Here is a 25,024-nt window from a genome sequence, read left to right as displayed (position 1 = left end):
AAGCAATTTTGCTGGAATAAAATCCAGAGGCCCAGAAGCAGTCTGAGTTCAGCGAAAGGAGAGAAGGCAGTTCCTAGATGGGAGGCACTGTGGTGTCCTTGACAGGGCCACATTAGGGGCGATGGACTTAAGAGCCGACCCCAGGAAGAGTGTAGAGCTCAGACAGAGCCTCAGAAGACAAAAGTGCTTCCGGAGCAGGCACATGTGGGGTTGGAGGCACAGGGGTGCCTTGGAAGAGAGACTCACCAGGCAGGAAATGATGGTGATTCCAGGACTGAAAAGATCACACAGCCAACACCTAGTCCTGTCTCTGTATCAGGAACTTTCTACATGTATTCCCTTTTTTTTTTTTTTTTTTTTTGTAAATGTTCTTTCTTAGAACCATTTTAGGTTCACAGCAAAACTGAGTGGAAAGGTCAGAGTTCCTGTGTGCCCCCTGCCAGCCTCCAGCGTCCCATCTGTTGCTGTCAATGAACCAGCATTGGTACTCACATGAGGCTTCACTCTGCTGTTGGACATTCAATGGGTTTGGACAAAAATGTGCAATGATGGATCCACTGCAGGATCATACATACTTCACTCTTTAGATTTGCTATGGAAAATTGCAAACATCTCCAGAAGACAGACTAGCATACAGTCAGCCCTTCATATCCATGGGGGTTCCATGTCCACAGATTCAACCAACCACAGATTGGAAATATTTGAAAAAAATAAAAATACAAGAATAAAAAATAGTACAAGTAAAAAACAATACAGTGGCCGGGCGCAGTGCCTCACGCCTGTAATCCCAGCACTTTGGGAGGCCAAGGCGGGCAGATCACAAGGTTAGGAGATCGAGACCATCCTGGCTAACATGGTGAAACCCTGTCTCTACTAAAAAATACAAAAAATTAGCCAGGCGTGGTGGCGGGAGCCTGTAGTCCCAGCTACTCAGGAGGCTGAGGTGGGAGAATGGCGTGAACCCAGGAGGCAGAGCTTGCAGTGAGCCGAGATCGCGTCACTGCACTCCAGCCTGGGCGACAGAGCGCGACTCTGTCTCAAAAAAAAAAAAAAAAAAATTAGCCAAGCGTGGTGGCAGTAATCCCAGCTATTCAGGAGGCTGAGGCAGGAGAATCACTTGAACCCAGGAGGCAGAGGTTACAGTGAGCCAAGATCATGCCATTGCGCTCCAGCCTGGGCAACAAAAGCAAAACTTCATCTCAAGAAAGAAAAAAAAAATACAGTGTAGGCTCTCACAGTGGCTCATGCCCTATAACCCAGCACTTCGGGAGGCCAAGGTGGGCAGGTCATTTGAGCCCAAGCATTCGAGACCAGCCTGGGTAAAATTGCGAGACCCCATCTCTACAAAATAAATAAAGAAAATTAGCCAGACATGGTGACACGCATCTGTAGTCCCAGCTACTTGAGAGGCTGAGACAAGAGGATCACTTGAGCCCAGGAGATCAAGGATGTCATGAGCCAAGATCACACCACTGCACTTCAGCCTGGGCAACAGAGTGAGATCCTATCAAAAAACAAGAAACAATACAGTGTAATAGCTATTTGCATAGCATTTGTATTGTATTAAGCATGATAAATAATCTAGAGATGGTTTAGATTCTATGGTACTAGGCTTGGTAGCTCATGTCTGTAATCCCAGCACTTATGGAGGTTGAGGCAGGCAGATTGCTGCAGTCCAGGAGGTTGAGGCTGCAGTAAGCCATGACTGTGCCACTGCACTCCAGCCAGGGTGACAGAGCAAGACCTTGTCTCAAAAAAAAAAAAAAAAAAAAACAGGCCGCGCACAGTGGCTCACACCTGTAATCCCAGCACTTTGGGAGACTGAGGTGGGCAGATCATCTGAAGTCGGGAGTTTGAGACCAGCCTGGCCAACATGGTAAAACCCTGTCTCTACTAAAAACACAAAAATTAGCCGGGTGTGGTGGCACATGCCTGTGATCCTAGCTATTCAGGAGGCTGAGGCAGGAGAATCGCTTGAACCTCGGATGTGGAGGTTGCAGTGAGCCAAGGTTGCACCATTGCACTCCAGTCTAGGCAACAGGAGTGAAACTGCATCTGAAAAAAAAAAAAAAAAAAAAAAAAAAAAAATTCAGGCCGGGCGCGGTGGCTCAAGCCTGTAATCCCAGCACTTTGGGAGGCCGAGACGGGCGGATCACGAGGTCAGGAGATCGAGACCATCCTGGTTAACATGGTGAAACCCCGTCTCTACTAAAAAATACAAAAAACTAGCCGGGCGAGGTGGCGGACGCCTGTAGTCCCAGCTACTCGGGAGGCTGAGGCAGGAGAATGGCGTGAACCCGGGAGGCGGAGCTTGCAGTGAGCTGAGATCCGGCCACTGCACTCCAGCCTGGGTGACAGAGCGAGACTCCGTCTCAAAAAAAAAAAAAAAAAGCTCAGCATCAGTATCCTGGGAGTGGAGGACCACTAGGTTGTCTAGGGAGGAATGAACCAGCCCAGGCTGGAAATGGAACAGGTTAAAACTTCCATGCTAGGCCAGGTGCGGTGGCTCGCCCCTGTAATCTAGCACTTTGGGAGGCTGTCGTGGGAGGATCCCTTGAGCCTAGGCGTTCGAGATGAGCCTGAGCAACATAGGGAGACCCTGTCTCTACAAATTTTTTTTTTTTTTAGTTAGCCAGGCATGGTAGTACACACCTGTATTCCTAGCTACTGGGGAGGCTGAGGCAGGAGGATCACTTGAGCACAGGATTTCTGGGCTGTGGTATGCTATTCTGATCTGGTGTCTTCACTAAACTCAGCATCAATATGGTAACTTCCTGGGAGCAGGAGACCACCAGGTTTCCTAAGGAAGGGTGAACTGGGCCAGCTCAGAAACAGAGCAAGTAAACACTCCCATGCTGATCAGTAGTAGGATCGCTCCATGAAAAGCCACTGCACTTCCAGCCAGGGTCACATAGCGAGACCCTACCTTAAAAAAAAAAAAACCTGAAAACCGGAGCTGGGGAAGGCCATGAAGAGAAGGTTCTCATGCGTGATACCTGACAGCAAAACCCATCATGAGACTCTGCAAAAACTATAACCCCGTACAATGGCTATCATCACCTGACACAGAGAGAATACTTCTGTGAGGACATCTACCCAGCAACTGCCTGTCCAAACTTGGACTGATGCCACCTTTGTTATTAATCCTTGTAGCCAAGGATAATTACCTGAAAACAATTATGTAATTCTCATTTTTTCTTTAAAAACCTTTGTTGGCCAGGCACGGTGGTTCACACCTGTAATCCCAGCACTTTGGGAGGCTGAGGAGGGCAGATCACCTGAGGTTGGGAGTTCAAGACCAGTCTGACCAACATAGTGAAACCCCGTCTCTACTAAAAATACAAAATCAGCTGGGCATGGTGGCCCATGCTTGTCATCCCAGCTATTCGGGAGGCTGAGGCAAGAGAATCGCTTGAACCCGGGAGGTGGAGATTGCAGTGAGCCGAGATCGCGCCATTGCACTCCAGCCTGGGCAACAAGAGCCAAACTCCATCTGAAAAACAAATAAACAAACAAAAACACCTCTGTCCGCCTGCTGCCACGGCTCATGCTTGTAATCCCAGCACTTTGGAAGGCTGAGACAGGAGAATTGCTTGAGCACAGGAGTTCGGGACCAGTGTAAGGCAACATGGTTAAACCCCACCTCTACAAAAAATACAAAAAAATTAGCCAGGCATGGTGGCACATGCCTGTAGTCCCAGCTACTTGAGGGAGCGGAAGTGGAAGGGTCACCTGAGTCTAGGAGGTGAAGGCTGCAATTAGCCAGTATCACACCACTGCACTCCACCCTGGGCAACAGAGTGAGACCCTGCCTTAAAAACAAACAAACAAAAAACAACCACAAAAACCTTTTTCTCCCTTCACCTCCCTGAATATACACAGTTTACTACAGCACACACATTCCCATTGCAATACCCATTCCAAATATCATTTTCTTTTAGTCTCCCTCTCTGTGGCGTAGGATGGCATTCCCAACACTTCAGTACAAGTCCCTGGGGACTAACCCTCATTGGTCCAGATTGGATTATGGCATTATGTTTGCATCAGTCTGAGTGGCTGGCTGGCTGCACCTGCTTATGTGCCCACTCCAGGGCCCAGCGCTGGGGCCATCCACATGCAAACCATGCATACTGAGAGTGGAGGACAGGTGGTTCCCCCAAAGAAAACTAAGGTGCTGCAACCTGATGCCCGGCAGGCAAAAGTGACAGGTGTCATTATACTTCCCTGTGGATACTCAATGTACCTCATACTTACACTAGCATATGCCTTCCATGCCTTTTAAAATATTTTTTAATCTGTTTATGTAGAAATAGGATCTTCCCATGATGCCCAGGCTGGTCTCAAACTCCTGGGGTCAAGCAATCTTCCCCCCTCGGCCTCCCAAAATGCTGGGATTACAGGTATGAGCCACCTCGCCTGGCCTCCTTATTTATCAAATACCGTTTCTGGGCCAGGCACGGTGGCTCATGCCTGTAATCCCAGCACTTTGGGAGGCTGAGGCGGGCGGATCACGAGGTCAGGAGTTTGAGACCAGCCTGGCCAACATGGTGAAACCCCATCTCTACTAAAAATACACAAATTAGCTGGCTGTAATCCCAGCTACTCGGGAGGCTGAGGTAGGAGAATCACTTGAACCCGGGAGGCAGAGGTTGCAGTGACCCAAGATTGTGCCACTGCACTCCAGTCTGGGCAACAGAGTGAGACTCTGTCTCAAAACAAAAAACAAAAAACAAACAAAAAAAACTGTTTCTGGAGGTCCCTGCCTCAAGAGTTGTTGCTATCATTTGTTCCATCTGTTTTTTCAGTCCAAATGACTTCTCTTTGGGCACTAGATATCCTCACCTCTTCCTCCTTCTCTTCTAGGGTATTTTGAGACAAGGTCTCACTTTGTTGCCCAGGCTGAAGTGCAGTGGCGTGATCCCAGCTCACTGCAGCCTCCATCTCCCCGGGTTCAAGTGACCCTCCCACATCAGCCTCCCGAGTAGCTGGGACTACAGGCGCATGCCACCACGCCAGGATAATTTTTGTATTTTTTGTAGAGAAGGGGTTTTGCCATGTTGCCCCGGCTGCTCTTGAACTCCTGAGCTCAAGTGATCCACCTGCCTCGGCCTCCCAAAGTGCTGGGATTACAGGCGTGAGCCACCGAGTCCTGGGGTAAACTACTGATTCCCTAAACCAACTAGGAACATTCTCTTGCCTTTAATTTAGCTATTCCCTTTTCCTGCAGACAAAGCCACCAATTCTTCATGTCAGATATTCCACCTGCCCACTTGGGCTTTTCAGGGAAGGCTGAAGTGATTGACAATAACAGACAGCAGTCTTCTGACTGCATTTGCTCTCCTTGACCTCTGGCAAAAACAAGAATTGGCGGCTGCCAAGTGGTTAGTTCCAGGTGAGTTTCACTGACAGCGTCAGGTAGGCCCAAGAGCACAGGCAAGTAGAATACAAAAATTCACATTTCCTTCAAAAAGGACACAACTTTTTGGTTTTCCTTCTTTGGGTTTTCCAGCTGACTCCTTTCTCCCTCTGGCCAATTTTACCCCATCCTTAGACAGTCCCTACCCTTACTGCCCTTTTCCATATTGCAGTCTTCAGCCCCAGCATGTGCCAAGTCAAGCCCTCTCACCTGTTCTAGTCTAAATACTGTCTACTTCCATCAGGAGCCTTCAACCCCATTTGAAAGGGACAGAACAACCTTTCCAGAACACCAAGTACAAACACACAAATCACTTCTGCCTTACAGATCCCTGGAGGCTAAAGAATGGCTGAGAGTTATGGTTGCAAATGTTTTTGATCATCCACACATCAAACCCTTATAAGAACTTTCAGCATATGTATATTTGCTCATATTATGTGCACATACTAACTTGAACTTTGTAAAACACACACAAAAAACTTTTTTTTTTTTTGAGATGGAGTCTTGCTCTGTCACCCAGGCTGGAGTGCAGTGGCATGATCTCAGCTCACTGCAACCTCCGCCCCACCCCGGGTTCAAGAGATTGTCCTGCCTCAGCCTCCCAAGTAGCTGGGAATACAGGCGCACACCACCACGCCCGGCTAATTTGTTTGTATTTTTAGTGGAGGCGGGGTCTCACCGTGTTATCCAGGATGGTCTCGATCTCCTGACCTTGTGATCCACCCGCCTCAGCCTCCCAAAATGCTGGGATTACACGCGTGAGCCACCGCACCTGGGTAACAGAGTGAGACCCTGTCTCTAAATAAATAAATAAATAAACTTTTAAAATAAATTTAAATATCAATAAATTAATTTAAAGTATATTATTTGGCTGGGCGCAGTGGCTCATGCCTGTAATCCCAGCACTTAGGGAGGCTGAGGCCGGTGGATAGTTTGAGGTCAGGAATTCGAGACCAGCCTGGCCAACATGGCAAACCCTGTCTCTACTAAAAAATATAAAAATTAGCCGGGTGGTAGTGGCGCATGCCTGTACCTCTCAGCTACTCAGGAGGCTGAGGCAGGAGAATCGCTTGGATCCGGGAGGTGGAGGTTGCAGTGAGCCAAGCTTAGGCCACTGCACTCCAGCCTAGGCGACAGAGCGAGACCCTGTCTCAAAAATAAATAAATAAATAAATAATAAAATCAAATGTATATTATTTATTTGAAACATTAGAGACGGCCGGGCGCGGTGGCTCACGCCTGTAATCCCAGCACTTTGGGAGGCCGAGACGGGCGGATCATGAGGTCAGGAGATCGAGACCATCCTGGCTAACACGGTGAAACCCCGTCTCTACTAAAAAATACAAAAAAACTAGCCGGGCGAGGTGGCGGCGCCTGTAGTCCCAGCTACACGGGAGGCTGAGGCGGGAGAACGGCATGAACCCGGGAGGCGGAGCTTGCAGTGAGCTGAGATCTGGCCACTGCACCCCAGCCTGGGCGACTGAGCGAGACTCCGTCTAAAAAAAAAAAAAAAAAAAAAAAAAAAGAAACATTAGAGACATGGGTGGTTTTGTTCAGTTTTTTGTTTTTGTTTTTTTTTCACATCTGCAACCATGTGTCTTGTGCACCTACCTGCGGCAAATACCTCCGACTCCATCAGTCTTGACAAGAGGTTGAAGTGTGCAGATTGATTCCAGTTGCCCCAACAAGCTTTGGGAACATATGATCCCCCTTCGCTCTGCACCTCTGTACTGTCTTCCGACACTCTTTCTACACGTTCCCATCATATTTGTCCCCAACCTTCTGCCTTCTATTCCTTTACCACGAAGCCTCCGCACCTTGCTAGTGGCGCCAAAGTTTGGAAAGGCAGACAAGTTCACTTAATGTTCCACGATATAGAAATTGGCCCTCGCCGGGCGCAGTGGCTCACGCCTGTAATCCCAGAACTTTGGGAAGCCGAGGCGGACGGCTCACGAGGTCGGGAGTTCGAGACCAACCTGGCCAACATGGTGAAAGCCCGTCTCCACCAAAAATACAAAAATTAGCCGGGCGCGGGGGCGGGCGCCTGTAATCTCAGCTATGCGGGAGGCTTAGGGAGGAGAATGGCTTGAACCCGGGAGGCGGAGGTTGCAGCGAGCCGAGATCGTGCCACTGCACTCCAGCCTGGGCGACAGAGCGAGACTCAGTGTCAGAAGATAAATAGAAAAAGGCGCTCGGTCAATGCTTGAACGAAAGGAGGAACTCCGCACAGAAGCCGGCGTCCAGGTCGGTCAAACTCAGCCCTGAGGCCCCAGGGCTGGGCACCCTGAGCGGCAACGTGGCCAAAACCCTAACCCCGGGCTCACAGCCCTAGCGGCAGCCCACGGGCGCCCCAGCCCTGCTAACGGCTAACCCTCTGTCCCACTGCCTTTAGAGGTCGCAGCGTAATCGGGAATGCCTGGGGCTCCCTCCCAGAGCGGGTCGCCCTAGCAATCACAACAAGTTCAGATGCGCTGCCAAGCGATTGGTCCAGGCAGCGCCGGGCGCCGACCGGCTTACCCGCACCGCGCCCGCGCCCGCGCGGGTGCATCATTCCCAGAGACGTCACAACCGGTCGGAACCCAGCGAGCCGCTGGAGTTGAGCGGGACGCTGAGGGAGGGGTGGGGCCCTGACGCGCTGGGCGGGGAAGGGCGGGGCCTCGGTGGGGCGGGGCCCTGACGGGCCGAGCTCGCGGGCGTCTGCTGGCCAGGCAGACGCTGCAGCTGAGCTGCGCCGTGGCTGTGGCAGGTGAGAGCCTCCGGAAGGGAGGCGGCCTCTGGCCCCGACCCCGCTCCGCGATCGCCCACTCGGGCGCCCGGTCGGGCCTGGCAGGGAAGGGCCGCCGCCGCTCGTTCGCGAGGCCTGGCGGGGCCGCGGGGCCCAGGAATGTCGTAAGGTGCTCCCCCAGACCCCGAGACGGCCCGAGCGGGTCGCCGCCTGTGGGACGGCGGCGTGCCCTTCCTTTCCTCCCTCCCAGGTCCGCGCCAGAGCTCTGCTAACGACCCGTCCGACAACTTCCGGACTCCCAGGTACGGAGGAGCCCTTGCCAGTTACCCCGAACACCTGGCCGGTGTGGAAGGGCCGGGACTCCCTCCCCTGACTTGGGGGTGCATCTGCTCAAACTCTGTCGGCCCCTCAAGCAGAAATGGTGTGGGATCTGGGCCAAACCCCTCTTAGAGTGAGTCAGAGTCACCAGCCCTACTGGAGGGATGGGGCATGGGGTGAATGGCCCCTAGCCTTCCCCTTCTGACTGGTTCGTATCACCCTGGTGGCTTCAGCCCTGGTGCCTTCATCTTAGCTCCTCTACTTTGCTTCTCCTACCCCACTGGTTTTCCTGCCTCCCTCTTCAGAGATAAGACACATGGCTGGACCAAGGCCTCCAGGGTAAGTGACCCGAACTTCAAGCCAGCAGAGACCATGTCATCCTAAGCTAGGGATAGGGGAGGCTCGCCGGGATGAACTTTTGGCTTAACCTAACCTCTGCTCCCTACTTCTTTTTTTTTTTTTTTTTTGAGACGGAGTCTTGCTCTGTCGCCCAGGCTGGGGTGCAGTGGCCGGATCTCAGCTCACTGCAAGCTCCACCTCCCGGGTTTACGCCATTCTCCTGCCTCAGCCTCCTGAGTAGCTGGGACTACAGGCGCCCGCCACCTCGCCCGGCTAATTTTTTGTATTTTTTAGTAGAGATGGGGTTTCACCGTGTTAGCCAGGATGGTCTCGATCTCCTGACCTCGTGATCCGCCCGTCTCGGCCTCCCAAAGTGCTGGGATTACAGGCTTGAGCCACCGCGCCCGGCCTCTGCTCCCTACTTCTGCCTTTCACCCCAGTCTCAGATGACGGGAGGCCAGTGCCAAAGTGATAGGATCTACAGAGGCAGTCCTCTTCTAGGACCGGGACACAACAGTGCATGAGGCAACTGACAGGGGTGATGTAAAGCTGTTGCGTCTCCAGCCTGGTTGCCCCAGTTCTAGCAGGTGATGTGACACTACAGTGGTCACTGCCCAAATTGAGAAATGGAAGGAGGTGCTGCTGGTCCCTAGAAACACTCATAGTTCCATTGGGATTTTGAGGCTCTGGTAGGGGCGCATGTGAGCATGGAGGGGAGCCCTGGACTCTGAGCACAGCCTCTCAGATATATCACAGTGGCTCTGGGAGTCTCAAAGTCTGGGACCAGTGGGAGCTCTGACAAAAGGAGAAGAAAGCCCCCCAGTAGACATGTGGCTCTGTCTGATCCATTCCTGCTGCCCATTCTGGCAACTTCCCTGGAGAGGGAGGACCTGCTTCCCAGCAGGACCCTCATCGAGTCACTGTAGGGGCAGGTAGAGCAGGCCAGGGAGCCACAGCCAAACGGCACTCAAGGGCCAGCACTAGGCATTGCCTCTCCATTCCTGAGTGTGGGGCAAGGGTCCCTGCTGAGTTTTACTCTTAGCAGCGGGTTTCCAGATCCCCATGCTCCTGGGTTCTTGACTGCACGCCCTCACCAGCTGCCTCTCTGTGTCCCTTACCTCCTCAGGGAGAGCCCTGCCATCAAGGAAGGCAGCACAGGACTGGGACCCACCCATGAATCCTTCTCAGGACAACCCAACAGCACCAGTGGGGATGTTCTCCTAAGCCACAGAGGGCCTGGGCACGCATCCGCCCTCCAGGAAGAGCCATGGTGTTAATGCAGGGCAGGGGCAGCTCTCAGCAGTGGCCTGGTGTGGGAGGCGAGGATGGTGGCACAGGTCCCTTAGGCATGCTCAGAGCTGCCCTGCTGCTCATCAGCCTGCCGTGGGGGGCCCGAGGGACAGCCAGCAGCAGCCTCAGCACTGCTGGGGGTCACACTGTGCCGCTGACGGGGGGCCGCTACTTGAGCATTGGAGATGGCTCTGTGATGGAGTTTGAGTTTCCTGAGGAGAGTGAGGGCATCATTGTGATCTCCAGCCAGTACCCAGGCCAAGCCAACAGGACGGTGCCCAGCCCCATGCTCAGGGTTACATCCCTGGACACAGAGGTGCTGACCATCAAGAACGTGAGTGCCATAACCTGGGGAGGTGGGGGTGGCTTTGTGGTGAGCATCCACTCAGGCCTGGCTGGGCTGGCCCCACTCCACATCCAGCTCCTGGACGCCCGTGAGGCCCCGCCCACACTGATCGAGGAGCGGAGGGACTTCTGCATCAAGGTCTCACCTGCTGAAGACAGCCCCGCCCCCCTCAGCACCGACCTGGCCCACTTCTCGGAAAACCCAATACTCTACCTGCTCCTGCCTCTTATCTTTGTCAACAAGTGTTCGTTTGGGTGCAAAGTGGAACTCGAGGTTCTGAAGGGGCTCATGCAGAGCCCCCAGCCCATGCTGCTGGGCCTCCTGGGCCAGTTTCTGGTCATGCCCTTGTACGCCTTCCTCATGGCCAAAGTCTTCATGCTGCCCAAGGCCCTGGCTCTGGGCCTCATCATTACCTGCTCATCGCCTGGCGGCGGAGGGAGCTACCTCTTCAGCCTCCTTCTTGGAGGGGACGTCACCCTGGCCATCTCCATGACTTTCATCTCTACGGTGGCTGCCACTGGTTTCTTGCCTCTGTCTTCAGCCATCTACAGCCACCTGCTCAGCATCCATGAAACACTCCACGTGCCCATCTCCAAAATCCTGGGCACCCTGCTGTTCATCGCCATCCCCATAGCAGTGGGCGTGCTGATCAAGTCCAAGCTCCCCAAGTTCTCCCAGCTGCTGCTGCAGGTCATCAAGCCCTTCAGCTTTGTGCTCCTCCTGGGCGGCCTTTTCCTGGCCTATCGCATGGGGGTCTTCATCCTGGCAGGCGTCCGGCTACCCATCGTACTGGTGGGTATCACAGTGCCCCTGGTTGGCCTGTTGGTGGGCTACTGCCTGGCCACATGTCTGAAGCTGCCTGTGGCCCAGCGGCGGACGGTCAGCATTGAGGTAGGGGTGCAGAACAGCCTGCTGGCCTTGGCCATGCTGCAGCTATCCCTCCGCCGCCTTCAAGCTGACTATGCCTCCCAGGCCCCCTTCATTGTGGCGCTGAGCGGCACCTCCGAGATGCTGGCCTTGGTCATTGGCCACTGCATCTACAGTAGCCTGTTCCCAGTTTCCTGAGGCCTCTGGGTCAAGCTTTCATCAGCCCCAGCCCCCACACTCCACCAAAGTTCTCATGCACTATGCACTCAGAAAAATCCAGGCTTATTTTTTTTACTGATTTTTTATTCTCCAGCTTTCAGTGCCACAGAGGCCATGCTGAGTTAGGTAGGTGGGCGCTGCCCAGAAAATATATTTCAATAAAACAGAGAAGCAAGCTTGGGTCCCTTCTAATCTTTGCCCTTTGGGGCCTGGGCGTGGGGGTAGAAAGAGTGTGCTGGGTAGGTGTGGACCAGGGTGGAGGGCCAGCTTGGGTGACACGGTGACCCCTGCATAGGCTTTCTCTATCAGCCCTCCCGGGGCGTGTCCCCACTGTAGGAGAGGTGGGAGGATGAGGGCAGAGGCTGGCCCCCCTACCCCCTCTCAAGCTCAGTGGGGTGTTTCGCAGCCAGACCAGAAAGGAGGAGCCAGAAAGCCACCAGGCAGGGAGCCGGGGGGGGGGGGGGGGGGGGGGGCCGTCTGTGGGTATGCAGGGCCAGGTTCCGCCAGCAGTAACGGCGCGTGGGGTGGTCCAGGCAGTCTGCGGGGGCGAGCGTACCTTCTGGTCCTTCCTTCTCCATTCCCTAGCTCCCAGATGACGCCAACCTGGCCCGACTAGTTCCTGCTCCCAACTCCCCGGCGCTGTTGCTTTGGGAGGGGTCCGCCGGCCAGGGCGGTCGCTGCGCGTGTGCTAGGCGGGACCCCAGGGGCACTCCTCCCGGGGTGCAACTGGGCCGGGGGGCGGGGCCGGGGCGTGGACGAGGCAGGAGGGCGGGGCCGGGAAGCGCGGGCGGCGGGCGCGCCCCTCTCGCTGCTTCCGGCGGCGGCGGGCGGTTCCAGCGCGCGCCCGGGGCGGCGGCGCGCGGCGGGGGGTGGTTGGGGTGCGCGCCGGCCCGAGTGGACGCCGTCGCGACCGCCATGCAGCTGACGGTGAAGGCGCTGCAGGGCCGGGAGTGCAGCCTGCAGGTAGGGTCCCCGGGCCGGGCGGCCGGGTCCGGCGCGCTCTCTCGCCGGCTTCTGGCAGGGTGACCAGCAGGGCCAAGGGCGGGCACGGGGCGGCCGGGCCGGGGACTGGGAGCCGGGAGAGCTGCCCTCGGGAGCGGACGCGTGGGCTTCGCCGCCTGGGGACCGCGACCTCAACCCTTGCCTCCCACCCTCCGCGCGGCCAGGTGCCGGAGGACGAGCTGGTGTCCACGCTGAAGCAGCTGGTCTCCGAGAAGCTGAACGTCCCCGTGCGCCAGCAACGGCTGCTTTTCAAGGGCAAGGCCCTGGCAGGTACCCAGGGAGAGGAGACGCCCAGGGAGCCCCGCAGGAAGCGGGACTGGGGTGCGCGGGCCGAGGCCGGCAGCCGTGTAACGGGTTGGGGTGCCGGCGCCAAGCGCCACATGACCGCAAGGGAGGCGGCCGCATGCCTCACTGCCGGATGCCGCAGCGCTCCGCTCCAGCCGCCCGAGGCGGTCTTGCGTCCCGGGCCACCCCCACGGCGGCGGAGGAGGAGGAACCCATCGATCTGTCTTTGGCAGATGGGAAACGACTCTCGGATTATAGCATCGGGCCCAACTCCAAGCTCAACCTAGTGGTCAAACCCCTGCAGAAGGTGCTACTAGAAGAAGGCGAGGCCCAGAGGCTGGCCGACTCCCCACCCCCGCATGTCTGGCAGCTAATCTCCAAAGTCTTGGCCCGCCACTTCAGTGCGGCAGATGCCAGCAGGGTCCTGGAACAGCTACAGAGGGTGAGAAGGGTAACCCTGGGTATCCTCTCCAGGCCCAGTTCCTCCCAGCCCCTACCTCTGTTGCAGTGTATGGCTCCCCACTGGCAGCCCCTGAATCTTCCTGCCCTTCTCTCCCCAGGATTACGAGAGGTCCCTGAGCCGCCTGACGCTGGACGACATCGAACGGTTGGCCAGCCGCTTCCTGCACCCTGAAGTGACTGAGACGATGGAGAAAGGCTTCTCCAAATAGCATTCTCGGAGCATGGGGAGGTGCCCAGTGCCAGGCCACAGCAGCATGTCGCACTAAGTGTGTTCACCTGTTGCAGTTGGGCTCATAATAATAGCTGGCATGTACCTGGCTCTGGCCACGTGCTAGGCACTCCTCACAGCTTGACCTGGGTTTGCTTCCACACCCTCAGAAGAGGTGAGCCAGCACAGCAGAGGCACTGGCGGTGAAGTGGCGGAGCCCCAGTCGGAATCCAGCGGCTTCTGAAAGTGCCTTGGTGTGAGAAGGAGGAAGGGGCTGCTTGGAGAGCTGGGCTCTGGCATGTCATGTTTAGCCCACTGAGAATATACCCTCAGGTGACTCCTTCCCAATCCTGAAAGGGAAAGCAGCTGTCACCTGACCTCTGGCGGGTCCAACATAGCCTTCAGCTTACCTCTGCAGGAGGCCAAGTGACAGCCAGCCCTGGAACCAGCACACCCCCACCAGCTGCTGCAGCCAGTGTGCTTTCGACAAATGAAAAAGCAGGTTGGGGCCAGGGAGTCAGCAAGTCACCCCAGCTCTGTGATGTGACTTCGGGGGAGTCTCAGTGCCACTTTGGTCCCCAGCCACGGACTTTATACAGTGAGGGCCACTCCCCGACCTGAGTCAGTGTCCTTCGTCTCACAGTGCCCCCCTCCCTTCTGTTCAGTAAACAAACTGAAGCCGAAAGCGAAGCAGTGGCCAAGTGTGACCCAGAGATGGGGTGTCCTGGCCCTTAGTGACACAGCTCCTCTCTGGGCACCCTGTCTGCTTGTCTCCTCCAGGAAGCATTAGGGCTGATGGGTGACTCAGCAAGGCAATGTCAGAACTGGGACTGGGCATAGGCCTTTGTCCTCGTCCCCAGCACTCGCCTCCCTGTGGAGCATGAACACATCAGCCACCTGTGTGCAGCCGCGCCTTGTTGCCTGAGAGGAAACCTTGGGGCGCCGGGGTGGGGACAGAAACGTGGGCTGGGTTCCGGTTCCTTCTCCGCTGGGCCCTGTGCTCCTTGGAGGCCCCCAGGGGTGGTAGAGGCTAGAAGGAAGCCACAGCAGGAGGACGCCACTCTGGGCCCTCCACCCTTGCCAAGTGAGCCGCTCACAGTGTGGTCGGGGCTGCACGTGCTGGAGGCCCTCCTGCCTGGGCCTGATGGGGCAAATATTGGGTCCCCGGGCTGGAAAGATGGACAGAGGCCCAATGGGTGAAGGCTTTGAAGAGCACACAGAAGCCCCTGGCCCCCCACGAGAGCTGGAGAGCCATGTATATGGCTTCAAAGCCACCTATGGCAGGGACACACTTGTGAGCATGGGCGGCCTGCAGCTCAGGTGATACATTTACCAGTGCTCTTGTTTGCGTGGTGCCAGGAAATTGATTTTGGAAAATGAAATAACATTAAAGGTGAATGTGAGACTTCCACTTTTATCCAAAAGGAGCTATATTAGCTAGGCTGTTTCTGATATCCAATCATTGGTTTAACAATAAAGGCAATTTGTTTAATCAGTAACGGAAATTTCTTGGCTTATGAAAGTGAAAAGCCCAGTGGTATCGGCATTGGCAGCAGGGGAGCAATTCTTCCAGTGTCTTCCTGCCTCCCTCTGCGTTTGTGTCTGCCACATCCCAGGCCACCACCTCCAAGGATGAAAAGGTGGCTGCCTGCAGCTTCCACAGAATCCCTCCCTCACTGCCTCACTGCCAGAGCAGCACCTTCTCTGTAGCACCTCTGCTGTCTCAGATGCCTCCAGCAAATAAACACCCTTGTTGGTCGGAACTGGATTGTGCGTCCAATCATTTTGGCCGGGGTAGGGGGTGATTATCCGTCAGGGCTGGCTCCCTGGAGCTAGGCATGGGGTCACTTCCCTGGACACACATGGGCTGTGCAAGGGACAGAAGGCTCTGGGGGAGGGCTGGATGAATGGATGTCCTCAATGGTGGCAGCAAATGGCAGCTGTCCACTACAGGGGAAATGCATGTGTCATATCAGGGCCACCTTACAGGTAGTGGAGGAGAGGGCTGGAGGCATCAAGATCACACAGGGAAAGCATTTCCTGAGGCTTTGGTTAGGGAAGGCACCAGAGAGAGGAAACACTGCAGGGATGGGAGACAGGAAGTGGGGGGATCATTAGAGGACACTGGGGACTCTGCATGAAGATGGAGCAGCCACAGGGTGCAGCCCCCCAATGCTGAGATCCTTTAACGGGGGTCAGAATGTTTACTGCAGGTGCTGTGCCCCTCTGAGCCAATTGTCGGCCCTGAAAGGTAGCGCCAAGTCATCCACTGCCCCCTGCCCGGTGAAGGGCCCTGAGATCCACCACCTGCCCCTCAGGGAGGGGTCTCGGGACAGTTTCTGACCCTGCGGCCATAGTGTGACTACGATGACATCAGGAGATAGCAGCTCTCTCTCTATCACTTCTTGGGGGAGCTCATCTAGCTTTGTTTCTATTTCTGTGCTTCACTCCCATGTATATGTCTCATCCCAGCCTCTCTCCTGAGCTCCAGCCCATGTCTTCCAGACAGCGCCTGACTTTGCTGCAGACACCTTGCTCATCACTGAGTGCCCCCTGTGTCCCAAGTGCTGGCAATCCTGAGACTGGACGACGCAGTCCTTTCCCTCTTGGCACTCACGTCCAGCACTGGCCAGCTCCTCAGCACACACATTTTCTCCATGACCCACCTGGATGAAGGGCAATGCCACTCAGCCAGGCTTCTGAGGGAGCAGGAGGCCATCTTTGCCTCTCCCAACTAGCCATTCTCCACAGGTAATCAGGCAAGAATATTTTTGGAAGCATCCAAGGCAGCTGATACTGTATCCTTTCCTCCTCTGACCACACTCACCCCCAGCCCCGCATCTAGCGGCTGGCAGGGTCAGGCTGCCCCACTGCTGGGGAGGCTGTTTGATCACATGGCCCAGGTGGCGGCTGCCAGATCTCTCCCCTGTAAAGATGCAGTTTCCCTTCCTGATTCACAGGTAATTTGGGGTAATATTTTGAGACTTTGTGAATATCCTGTCCCCAACAACCTTTCAGCTAATGCTTTTGCCATCCAGTGACAATCCTTGCCTGAATCAAATTTTTTTTTTGAGACGGAGTCTCGCTCTGTCGCCCAGGCTGGAGTGCAGTGCAAGCTCCGCCTCCTAGGTTCATGCCATTCTCCTGCCTCAGCTTCCCGAGTAGCTGGGACTACAGGTGCCCGACACCATGCTCAGCTATTTTTTTTTTTTTTTTTTTGGTATTTTTAGTAGAGACAGGATTTCACCATGTTAGCCAGGATGGTCTTGATCTCCTCATCTCAGGATCTGCCTGCCTCGGCCTCCCAAAGTGCTGGGATTACAGGCGTGAGCCACTGTGCCCGGCAATTTTTTTTTTTTTTTTTTTGAGACGGAGCCTCACTCTGTCACTCAGGCTGGAGTACAATGGCGTGGTCTTGGGTCACTGCAATCTCTGCCTCCTGGGTTCAAGAGATTCTCCCGCCTCAGCCTCCTGAGTAGCTGAGACTACAGGTGCACGCCACCACACCCGGCTAATTTTTTTGTACTTTTGGTAGAGATGGGGTTTCAGTGTGTTGGCCAGGCTGATCTCAAACTCCTGACCTCGCAATTCACTTGCCTTGGCCCCCCAAAGTGCTGGAATTTCAGGCGTGAGCCACTGCACCTGGCTATCCTGAATCAATTATTAAGTTAATAACAATTAATTATTACATTAATGATAATAACGGTTGCAAAATGGTAATTTTCTGATAGTTTTTTCTACAGCTATTACTCGCCATTTCCCTATAAAAACCTTTCCTTTATCTCTGCTTTATTTCCTGAACATCATGGACTTTTTCGTTTGTTTGTTTGATTGAGATAGAGTCTCACTCTGTTACTTATGCAGAGTGCAGTGGCTAGATCATAGCTCACTGTAGCCTCGACTTCCTGGGCTCAAGAAATCCTCCTGCCTCAGCCTCCCTAGTAGCTGGGACCACAGGCACATACTGTCACAGCCGGCTAATTTTTTTTTTTTTTTTTTTTTTTTTTTAAAGACAGAGTTTTGCTCTTGTTGCCCAGGCTGGAGTGCACAATGGCGCAACCCGGGCTCACCGCAACCTCCGCCTCCTGGGTTCAAGCGATTCTCCTGTCTCAGCCTCCCGAATACCTGGGATTACAGGCTCCTGCCACCACAACCGGCTAATTTTTGTATTTTTAGTAAAGATGGGGTTTCACCATGTTGGCCAGGCTGGTCTCAAACTCCTGACCTCAGGTGATCCATCCATCCATCTTGGCCTCCCAAAGTGCTGGGATTATAGGAGTGAGCCACCATGCTAGGCCTGGCTAAAATTTAATAATTTTTTTTTTTTTTTTTGGTCGAGACCGGGTCTCACTATGTTGCTCAGGCTAATCTCGAACTCCTGGCCTCAAGTGATCCTCCTCCCTCAGCGTCCAAAAGTTCTGGGATGACAGGCTTGAGTCAAGACACCTGGCCAAGCCAATTCTTTTTTTGGGGGGTGGGGGGTGGGTAGAAATACTATGTGGTGGGGCACGGTAGCTCATGCCTTAATCTCAGCGCTTTGGGAGGCTGAAGCGGGTAGATCACTTGAGCCCAGGAGGTGGAGACCAGCACAGGTAACATAGTGAAAACCCACCTCTACCAAAAGATACAAAAATTAGGGGTGGGGGAGAAAAAAATTACAAAAATTAGCTGAGCGTGCTGGCACACAGCTGTACCACACCTGTAGTCCCAGCTACTCGGGAGGCTGAGGTGGGAGAATCGCTTGAGTTCAGGAGGTGGAGGCTGCAGTGAGCTGAAATCGCGCTGGTGCACTCCAGCCTGGGCAACAGAGTGAGTCTCTGTCTCAAAAAAAGGAAAGAAGGAAGGAAGGGAGGGAGGGAGGGAGGGAGGGAGGGAGGGAGGGAAAGAATAAATACTATATAGTAAATTGAAATGGGCAAATGTGATGAAGAATGGCTGCGGGTACTGAGTTACACTGGTGATCCTGAAGGCCTCTTGGAGGTGACATTGGAGACAAGGTCCTGATGACGAGGAGGAGCTAGCCCATGGGAAAGTTTGGGGACAGTCTTACAAATAGAAGAGTAAGTGCAAAGGGCTGGGGTCAGGCTGCCCTTGGTCGGAAGCAGAGAGAAGGTCCCAGCGGCCACAAAGAATGAGGGAGCAGGCAGGTGGGGTAAGAGGCAAGGGAAGGAGCTGGGAGTTAGGTCACACTGGACTTTTAGAAGATAGACCAAGGAGTTTGGACTTTAGTCAAGTGCAAAGGGAAATCATTTTAGGGTTTTAAGCAGGGATGTGATCCCATGCATTTTTTTTTTTTTTTTTTTTTGAGGGAGTCTCACTCTGTTGCCCAGGCTAGAGTGCAGTGGCACAATCTCAGCTCACTGAAACCTCCACCTTCTGGGTCCAAGTGATCCTCCTGCCTCAGCCTCCTGAGTAGCTGGGATTACCGGCGTGCACCACCACACCCAGCTAAGTTTTGTATTTTTAGTAGAGATGGGGTTTCACCATGTTGGTCAGGCTGGTCTGGAACTTCTGACCTCAAGTGATCTGCCTGCCTTGGCCTCCCAAAGTGCTGGGATTACAGGCATGAGCCACCGCGCCCAGCCCCATGCAATTTAAATTAGAATTAAAAAGTCATTCTGCGCTGTGGTGAATAGGTTGTAGAGGGGAAAGTGTAAAAGAGAATCAGCCAGGAAGCTGTTGAGGGCGGTCAAGGAAAGATGCTGGCTTCCACTGCAGACTAGCAGTGGAGAGCAAGAAGTGGGCTGATGTGGAACTTATTTCAGAGGGAAACCCAACAGGATTTGCTGATATAGTTCAGTGTTCAATCCTTCCTTATGACTGCAAAGGAGGAAAATAGGTTGTCCAAACATGACAAACACTGTTGGAAATTTTATGTCACTTCATTTATTCATTTTTTATTTGCATTATTTTTCTTTTTGAGACAGAGTCTCCCTCTGTCGCCCAGGCTGGAGTGCAGTGGTGTGATCTTGGCTCACCACAACCTCCACCTCCCGGTTTCAAGTGATTCTCCTGTCCCAGCCTCCCGAATAGCGGGGACTACAGGCACGCACCACCACATGCAGCAAATTTTTGTATTTTTAGTAGAGACGGGTGTTTCACCATGTTGGCCAGGATGGTCTTGAACTCTTGACTTCAAGTGATCCACCCGCCTCGGCCTCCCAAAGTGCTGGGATTACAGGCATGAGCCACCGTGCCTGGCCTGATGTCACTTTAAATACTTGTTTTTTTTTTGTATTGTAAATGTCATAAAAGACCACTTTGGAAAAATTGGAGGGAAAACACAAAAAGGAAATTAAAATCACCCACCATACTATTAGCAGAGATCATGAGGATTTACATGTTGCTGTATTGTTCTAGGATTTCTCTACATATGTACTGTAAGAGACTAAGTTGGCATTTTCTTTTATTTTTTGAGGCAGGGTCTTGCTCTATCAGCCAGGCTGGAGTACAGTGGGGCGACCACGGCTATCTGTAGCCTCTGCCTCCCGGGCTCAGGTTATCCTCCCATCTCAGCCTCCCTAGTAGCTGGGACCACAGGTGTGCACCATCACACCCAGGTAATTTTTGTATTTTTTGTAGAGGCAGGGTTGCCCAGGCTGGTGTCGAACTCCTGGGCTCAAGCAATCAACCCTCCTCAGCCTCCAAGAAGCTAGTTCTACAGGCACGCTCCACTGCGCCCAGTTAATTTTTAAAATTTATTTTTGTATTTTTTGTAGAGATGGGGTCTCACTATGTTGCCCATGTTGGTCTTGAACTCCTGGGCTCAACTGATCCTCCTCCCTTGGCCTCCCAAAGTGCTGGGATTACAGACGGGAGCCACTTTGCCTGGCCTAAACTGGCATTTTCATACTCAAGAGTTGTGCAGTCTGATTTTTCACGTTATATTAGACCTAGACCCACTGCCAGTACTTTCGTTCAAGGCCCTGTCATTTTTCGCCTCCGTGCAGGCCTTCTGCTGACAGGTTCCCGCTCTGCACAGCCCACCCACTCTAAAACGCTTCCTGTAAAATGCAAATCCAATGCTTCACAATCCATGGTGAAGCCTCCTTGGTTGGGCAATGGGGTCGAGGGCGAGCAGTATCCTTGGGGGTTACCAGACCCTGCCACCCTCCCTCCGCGAATCGCAGCATGGATGTTGTGCCACATCTCCTGCGGATCTTGGGTCCAGGTAAGAAACAGGGCGGGAAGCGTCCAGGCACCCCAGGGCCTCACTGGGGCCCCCAGGGCCGAGGCGGCAGGCCCTGCCAGCGCAGGCGCGCTAGGATCACAAGGTGCGGTTAGGGGCGGAGCCTCGCGGGGTGCGCCTCTGGGCTAGGCGTCCACGGTGTCTTCAAAAGCCCCGTCAGGGCTGGCTTTCTGGGGCCTGACCGATTGTGGGTCAGTTTGCACCAGCGCCCTGGGATCGAGTTACAAGCGAAGGGGCAGAGTTTCTGGAGGAAACCGCAGCCTCTCAACCGCTGACCGGGTCTCAGAAGGCCCCAGGCAGGGCCGCTTGGCGGGAACTGACCACGCGCCAGGCAGGCTCTCCAGGGACCTGCGCAGGCGCGTGTGGAGGGAGTCGTGCGCAGGGGGAGGGGCTTCAGGAAGGAGCCACAGAAAGGGCGGGGCGTGGGGCCTGCGCTTCGTGGGTGGAGTCGGAGCGGCGCGGCGGCGGTCATGCGGGAGGCGGAGGCAGACGCAGGCGGAGGCGCAGATGGCGGGGATGGCCAGGGTGGCCACAGCTGCCCCGGGGGCGCGGACACAGCTGCAGCTCCGGCCAGTGGAGCTCCCCCACCGCACGCGCCAGGTCCCGGCAGAGACGCCGCGTCTGCGGCCAGGGGGCCAGGAATGCGGCCGCACATATTGTGTCCTTTCCGAGGGGAGGCCAAGGAACGGTCTGGGGGCTGCTTGCGGCGGGGCGAGGGCAGGACTCGGGGAGAAAGAAAGGAGGGCGGGGCGGGGCGGGGCAGGGGCCGACGGAAAGGGAAGCAGGGGGACCAGGGGCTGGGGTATACGGTCAGGGGTGGTTGGAGGAGGGGAAGAAATTGAAATGGAGGAAGAGAAGCTCTGCCAACGGTGGCCTGGGCGAGGTAAGGAGTGAAGCGGGTGATGCTGGGCAGGGTGACCTGAGACGGGGCTTCAGAGGAGCAAGAAGGCCTGAGACATAGGCAAAGTCGTATCAGATGGCACCTTAACCGAATGACTCCCAGCACCCTCAGCGTGCCTTTCCCAACCCCCTTGGAGGCGGAAATCGCCCATGGGTCCCTGGCTCCAGATGCCGAGCCCCACCAAAGGGTGGTTGGGAAGGAGCTCACAGTGAGCGGCAGGATCCTGGCCATGTAAGTTCTGAAGGGGACCGGGGTTGGGGTAGGCGGCCGACGGAGACATGGGGAACACCCAAGGATGAGCCCTAAGGAGCGCCAGGTGCGCTGGGCTGGTCTCTGCCTGAGGGGCTGTGTAATGACAGGGCTCCCAAGGGTTTGCTGTAATGGGTGCCTGAGGGGCAGAGCGAGGGACCAGGAGTTGCTACCTCCAATTTGATTTTCTTTTCCCCTTTTAGCCGCTGGAAAGCTGAAGACTGCCGCCTGCTCCGAATTTCCGTCATCAACTTTCTCGACCAGCTTTCCCTGGTGGTGCGGACCATGCAGCGCTTCGGGCCCCCAGTTTCCCGCTAAGCCTGGCCTGGGAAAATGGGGCGAGGTCTCACTTTACCTCTCCTCCTAGGCAGTGCATCATCCATCCTTCCCTAGGGCAGGAATTCCCAGTTGCTACTTTCTTGTGAGGGCCTTATGGTCGGCTTGTACTGGCCTTTGGGTGCTCAGGGGCCCTTTGTTTTATCTGGTTCTTTTTTTTTTTGTTTTTGAGACGGAGTCTCGCTCTGTCGCCCAGGCTGGAGTGCAGTGGCCGGATCTCAGCTCACTGCAAGCTCCTCCTCCCGGGTTCACGCCATTCTCCTGCCTCAGCCTCCCGAGTAGCTGGGACTACAGGCGCCCGCCACCGCGCCCGGCTAGTTTTTTGTATTTTTTAGTAGAGACGGGGTTTCACCATGTTAGCCAGGATGGTCTTGATCTCCTGACCTTGTGATCCACCCGTCTCGGCCTCCCAAAGTGCTGGGATTACAGGCTTGAGCCACCGCGCCCGGCCTTTATCTGGTTCTTAAATGTTTGTTACTACAGAAAATAAAACTGAGCTACTATTCCAAGTCTGAGTTTATTTTCAGCTGCAGCACCTCCCAATATTCTTGTCGTTGTGCTTGGGTTGCAGGGGAGGTTCCAGAATTCAGATATTCAAGGAGTACGAGGAAATTGAAGACAATTTAGGAAATGGAAGAAAATGAAAATCAATTGGGTTCTGTCATTCGGGATTAACTACTGTCAACATTTTGGAATACTTCCTCAGTTTTACAGTTGCATTTACGTAGTAAATGTGTAACTAATATACACCACATAATATTTGCAAGTTTAGTGTTAAATTTTTTTTTCCTTATTTTCAAATCTAACATGAGCTGTTTTCCTGTAACGATCAGTGAAGAAAGTGCTGGGGCAATTGACTAGTGTCTGGGGCAAGGATTTGGCTCCCTGGAAAATACAGTGTCTCCAGCCTTGCTAAACTCAGTCTTAGGGCTCTTTCATAGATTCTATCAGATTTTCTGAGTGGAAAGGAAGAAGTACAACTGCTTTTATTCTCAGAAAACATGGAAATGGTTTGATCCTTTTGAATCTTGTTTTGAAGATGTGCTGTGTGGGACCAGAGCAGCTCTTAGTGTAGGCTTCAGTTTCCCTCTACGGAAGCAACAAACACCATTCTGGGCACCCTGGCCAATGCTCCCTAGGTGAACATGAGCTTCTCTATCCTGGTGGATGGGGAAAGCTGCTAGTCCCTGTCCTGCTTGCACACTGGAGTTACCATTCATCCTCTCCTGCTGGGGTGATGGCCTTCCCTGGCCTTGGGTAGCTTCCTCATGTGCCTATGCTCACCAGTAGTCGTAGTCTGCTCAATACTGGAGCAGGAGCCTCTGTGGATATCCAGGGTTCTTTCCCCGTGCAGCTCTCTTCTCTCTGGTTCTCTGCCCTGCAAACACCAGCTGCTGGGATTCTCTGAATCAGAGTTTCAACTCCTAAAGTCCGAGTGTCTGCCAGGCTCCACCAGGAAACTCCACACACGACACTGGGCCAGCCGCATGACTTACCTTGTTTCCCAGTTCACACACCTCACTGTCCCTCACTGGCCCACAGCCAGTTTCTTTACACTCTGCAGTCCATATATTTTGTCTGGTTTGGGGGGTTCTTTCATGTGGCAGGACATATTCAGTCCCTATTACTCCATATGGAGGAACAGTTTCCCTTTGTAGAATCTGGGGAGCTCTGCCAGTGGTGACGTTGGCACTGGTCTTCAGCTTATGAAGATGACGCTTTCCTCTCTCCCTCTCTTGCTCTTATTCCTTTCTTCCTTTCTTAATATTTTTTAGACTAATTATTGATGAATAGTTGACAGTATAGATCTTTCACTTTTTTTTTTTTTTTTTTTTTTTTTTTTTGAGCCGGAGTTTCACTCTTGTTTCCCAGGCTGGAGTGCAATGGTGCGATCTTGGCTCACCGCAACCTCTGCTTCCCGGGTTCAAGCAATTCCCCTGCCTCAGCCTCCCAAGTAGCTGAGATTACAGGCATGCACCACCATGCCCAGCTAATTTTGTATTTTTAGTAGAGACGGGGTTTCTCCATGTTGGTCAGGCTGGTCTCGAACTCCTGACCTCAGGTGGTCCACTGGCCTTGGCCTCCCAAAGTGCTGGGATTACAGGCATGAGCCACCACGCCCAGCCAATCTTTTTTTTTTTTTTTTTTTTTTTTTGATACAGGGTCTGGCTCTGTCACCTAGGCTGGCACAATCATGGCTCACTGCAGCCTTGTTCCCCCAGGCTCAAGCAATCCTCCCACCTCAGCCTCCTGAGTAACTGGGACCACAGGCATGCGCCACTACGCCAGGCTCATTTTTTATTTTTTGTAGAGAGAGGGTCTCGCTATGTTGCCCAAGCTGGTCCTGAACTCCTGGGCTCAAGTGATCTTCCCGCCTGGGCCTCCAAAAGTGCTGGGATCACAAGTGTGAGCCACCACACCTGGCCCCAATTTAGTTCTGTTCCCCTTCCTCTTCCTCTCATGATGCTTCTGTTAGATTCCATTAATTTCTGAAGGATTTCCCCTGAGGTTAAAAACTGTCGTTTTCCTGTGGCTTAGTTGTTATTATCATATGATGGTAATATTTTCAACCATCTCCCTTACCTCTGTCCCCTGTCCAGATGGTTCTGTCTGGGCCGATGGCACAGCTGTCATCCCACAACTTCTCTTTATCCTGGGCTACAATCCAGTCCTGCCTCACACGTCCATCTCTTTATTATTTTACTCCTTATTTGTGCAGTTGGTTGTTACGTGGACGTGTCTAGTTTTGGTAAATACCTACAGTCCTGTAACCACCACCACTGTCTGGCACTGTGGCCCCATAGCTGGACAGCTGGAACTGGCAGCTTTTAAACCCAACTCAGGTGGCCTCCAAGCTGTCCAAGTCACCCTA

At 53.9% G+C, this 25,024-nt stretch overlaps 3 protein-coding genes across 14 annotated transcripts; all 3 read left to right on the top strand.

Annotated features, from left to right (window-relative positions):
• The first annotated feature begins 8,070 nt into the window (after positions 1-8,070).
• Positions 8,071-11,695, top strand: SLC10A3 (solute carrier family 10 member 3). Of its 12 annotated transcripts, XM_050775457.1 has the most exons (6): positions 8,071-8,162; positions 8,392-8,443; positions 8,693-8,798; positions 9,239-9,385; positions 9,925-10,422; positions 10,510-11,695. In XM_050775457.1, exons 5-6 carry the CDS (start codon positions 10,066-10,068, stop codon positions 11,497-11,499), a joined length of 1,347 nt encoding a protein of 448 aa, XP_050631414.1. In that variant the 5' UTR covers positions 8,071-8,162; positions 8,392-8,443; positions 8,693-8,798; positions 9,239-9,385; positions 9,925-10,065; the 3' UTR covers positions 11,500-11,695. The 12 variants fall into 12 exon arrangements, with proteins under 12 accessions (XP_050631414.1, XP_050631409.1, XP_050631412.1 ...); XM_050775452.1 differs by having other exon boundaries at positions 8,765-8,798; positions 9,925-11,695; XM_050775455.1 differs by having other exon boundaries at positions 9,239-9,336; positions 9,925-11,695.
• A 641-nt stretch (positions 11,696-12,336) lies between these two features.
• On the top strand, positions 12,337-15,236 carry UBL4A (ubiquitin like 4A). Its single transcript, XM_050775511.1, has 4 exons — positions 12,337-12,483; positions 12,687-12,792; positions 13,041-13,249; positions 13,368-15,236. The coding sequence occupies exons 1-4, from the start codon at positions 12,436-12,438 to the stop codon at positions 13,476-13,478; spliced, it is 474 nt and encodes a 157-aa protein (XP_050631468.1). The 5' UTR covers positions 12,337-12,435; the 3' UTR covers positions 13,479-15,236.
• Positions 15,237-20,789: 5,553 nt separating this feature from the next.
• Positions 20,790-22,300, top strand: LAGE3 (L antigen family member 3). Its single transcript, XM_050775519.1, has 3 exons — positions 20,790-21,324; positions 21,670-21,798; positions 22,020-22,300. Exons 1-3 carry the CDS (start codon positions 21,137-21,139, stop codon positions 22,132-22,134), a joined length of 432 nt encoding a protein of 143 aa, XP_050631476.1. The 5' UTR covers positions 20,790-21,136; the 3' UTR covers positions 22,135-22,300.
• The last annotated feature ends 2,724 nt before the right edge of the window (positions 22,301-25,024 follow it).

This window comes from Macaca thibetana, chromosome X, assembly GCF_024542745.1.
Source record: "Macaca thibetana thibetana isolate TM-01 chromosome X, ASM2454274v1, whole genome shotgun sequence".
Lineage (NCBI taxonomy): Eukaryota > Metazoa > Chordata > Mammalia > Primates > Cercopithecidae > Macaca > Macaca thibetana.
The sequence above is the reverse complement of the archived record's forward strand: the minus strand, read 5'-3'. Positions and strand labels throughout refer to the sequence as shown.